The sequence below is a fragment of the Buceros rhinoceros genome, unplaced genomic scaffold (genome assembly GCF_000710305.1).
Source record: "Buceros rhinoceros silvestris isolate BGI_N320 unplaced genomic scaffold, ASM71030v1 scaffold27762, whole genome shotgun sequence".
Lineage (NCBI taxonomy): Eukaryota > Metazoa > Chordata > Aves > Bucerotiformes > Bucerotidae > Buceros > Buceros rhinoceros.
This window is the reverse complement of record NW_010397570.1, coordinates 291-2,444: the sequence shown is the minus strand read 5'-3', so window position 1 is coordinate 2,444 and position 2,154 is coordinate 291. Positions and strand designations below refer to the sequence as shown.

The following is a 2,154-nucleotide window of genomic DNA, read 5'->3' as shown; positions in this document are numbered from 1 at the left end:
TGCTTTGGCACCAATGCCTCGAGAGGCACCAGCGGCCTTCACTCCGTCCAACCCCCTCTCCAGGCCCTGTGGGTTGGCTCCGTTTCCCGCAATTCCCGCTGCTTTTGTCGCTCCCGGCTGCCGCCTTCCCTTGCCTCCCGGGGAGGTTTCGCCACGGAGCAACGTTTCTCCTCTCCCCCTTTACCTCCTCTTTTGTAAACAAGCACTTTAAAGCCCTTAGCGCGACCCGCAGAAACCCTCCACTCTTGTTTTGAAATCGAACCCCCTGGTATCCTTCAGAGGGTTTAACGCGCCGTGCTCGCGGCGTTCCTTCGCTCCGCCTGAGGAGCTGTTAAGGATAATAAACTTCACATAACCTCGGGTTCCTCAGGAGGCTGCATAACTTCACGTGAAATACTCCCGAGCCGCCTTGGCGAGCGGGACCTTAACTCTTGCCGAAGCAAAAAAAAAAAACACTCTTGAACTCTTCCATTGCCGTTAATCACGGTGACTTGCGGGTCAAACCCCTCGTTGAGGTGGGAGGGGAGCATCAACCCCGCTTGGTCCCTTGTGCCACCCACCTTTTGTCTGTGCTCTTACACCGTATTTGCAGCTTTATTAACACCCCACCACCCCCCCTGCCCCATATTTCACGGCGATGAGGTGCTCGGCCTCAGCTCATCACGACAACGTTGACCGTGTTTCTCCTCTCTTCCGGCAGTACATCACCTCCAGCAACAACAACACCCCCATCCAGGGGTTCTACATCTACTACCGGCCCACGGACAGCGACAACGACAGCGACTACAAGAGGGACATCGTGGAAGGTACTTTAGAGCCAACCTCAATGCGACGCAGCCTTTTGATCTCACCGCTGTGCCATGGCGGGTTCTGCCTTTGCTCTTCCAGAAGCATTTTGGGAGGCTTAAATCCTGGGTTGAAGTTTGGCCTATTAAACCCGGGGCTGGTTAAGCGGGTTTAGCAGTAAGAAAAGGCAGTGTCAGTGCTAACAACTAATTAATAGTTGCATCTGTGTTAGTAATGAGCTGGGTTTGAGGTGTTTTACCCCAGGGTGGGTTTTCTGAGCTGGACCATGCCCATAGCTGCCCTCCTCTCCTCTTCCCCCGCTCAAAGGAAGCTGCTTTTAGCCCCAAGGCCAACGCAGGGTCTGTTTGGGCTTCGTTTTGCTTTTTAATCACGTTGTTTTTCCCCCCTCTCTGTGCACATGAGGTCATAATTTTCCTGGAAGAAGTTATTAGATCATGTCTATATTCGTCCCGAAGTGGAAAACCCTGTTAAAAATATTTTACTTCTTGCTTGACTAAACGCAGTGATCTCATCCCCCTCCCAATGACGTTCATTATTTTCCCCCTCCACCCTTTTATTTAATTTACAAGAGGAATGGGCCTTTATTGTTGAGTTTTCCCTGCGCCCTCCAAAGCTGTTAAAGCCCCTGAATTTCATCGGGGGGCGAAGCTTGCGCAGGCTGAACCTCCATCCACAACCACATTTCAGCCTTTGCCAGGCAGAACTCGGGTGTTTATAACTCGGACATGCTGAAACGAGCTGGTTTGGGGTTTTGGTTTTTTTTCCTCTCGCTCTGACTTTGGGCAGTTTGAAAGCAGGAGCAGCTGCCAGAGCCTGCAGCAGGCAGTGGAAATATTTCGGCTTCGCTTTGCCGGGCGCCCCTAAACTTTGAGGGAGGGAAAAAAAAAAAAAGAGAGAGAACAATTTTCAATTAAAGCCTGATTGGAAATCAGGGAAATCTGCAGAGAAACACGCGACGTCAGGGGGTTTTGCCATAAATCACTTGTTCCTTGCTTTCCCCCCTCCCCCTGCCCCCCGTTACCTTTGAATTAATCTGTCTGTTTTCTGACAGGGAATTTTATCTTGAAGCGGCTGCAGGAGCTGTGGAAAAAGCGCTGCGCTGCCTGTATGAGCTCAGCACTTGCCGTAGGCTTTTCCTTGCCATTTCCTGTTAAGTCTTGTCTTGCGAAACAACTCAAAACTGCAGAAAACTCTTTTTATTTTTTTTTTTCACTTTACAAATGCTGCTACGGGCAAAATCAGGTTGGGTTTAACACAAAAAACCGAGCAAAAAGCTCAGCTCCTCAGTGCCTTTCAGCGGCTTTAAGTGAAAGCGAAGCAAAAACAGAGCGAAAGCGAAGTAAAAGT

The 2,154-nt window shown here is 50.2% G+C and overlaps 1 protein-coding gene across 1 annotated transcript in view; it reads left to right on the top strand.

The window, feature by feature from the left end:
• LOC104502348 (cell adhesion molecule-related/down-regulated by oncogenes-like) overlaps positions 1-806 on the top strand; it is a gene marked incomplete at both ends in the record, with an annotated part of 9,173 nt that extends 8,367 nt beyond the window's left edge. The window contains one exon of the mRNA XM_010146310.1: positions 701-806. Coding sequence (XP_010144612.1) covers positions 701-806 — 106 coding nt within the window. The remainder of the gene's footprint in view (positions 1-700) is intronic.
• Between the last annotated feature and the right edge of the window lie 1,348 nt (positions 807-2,154).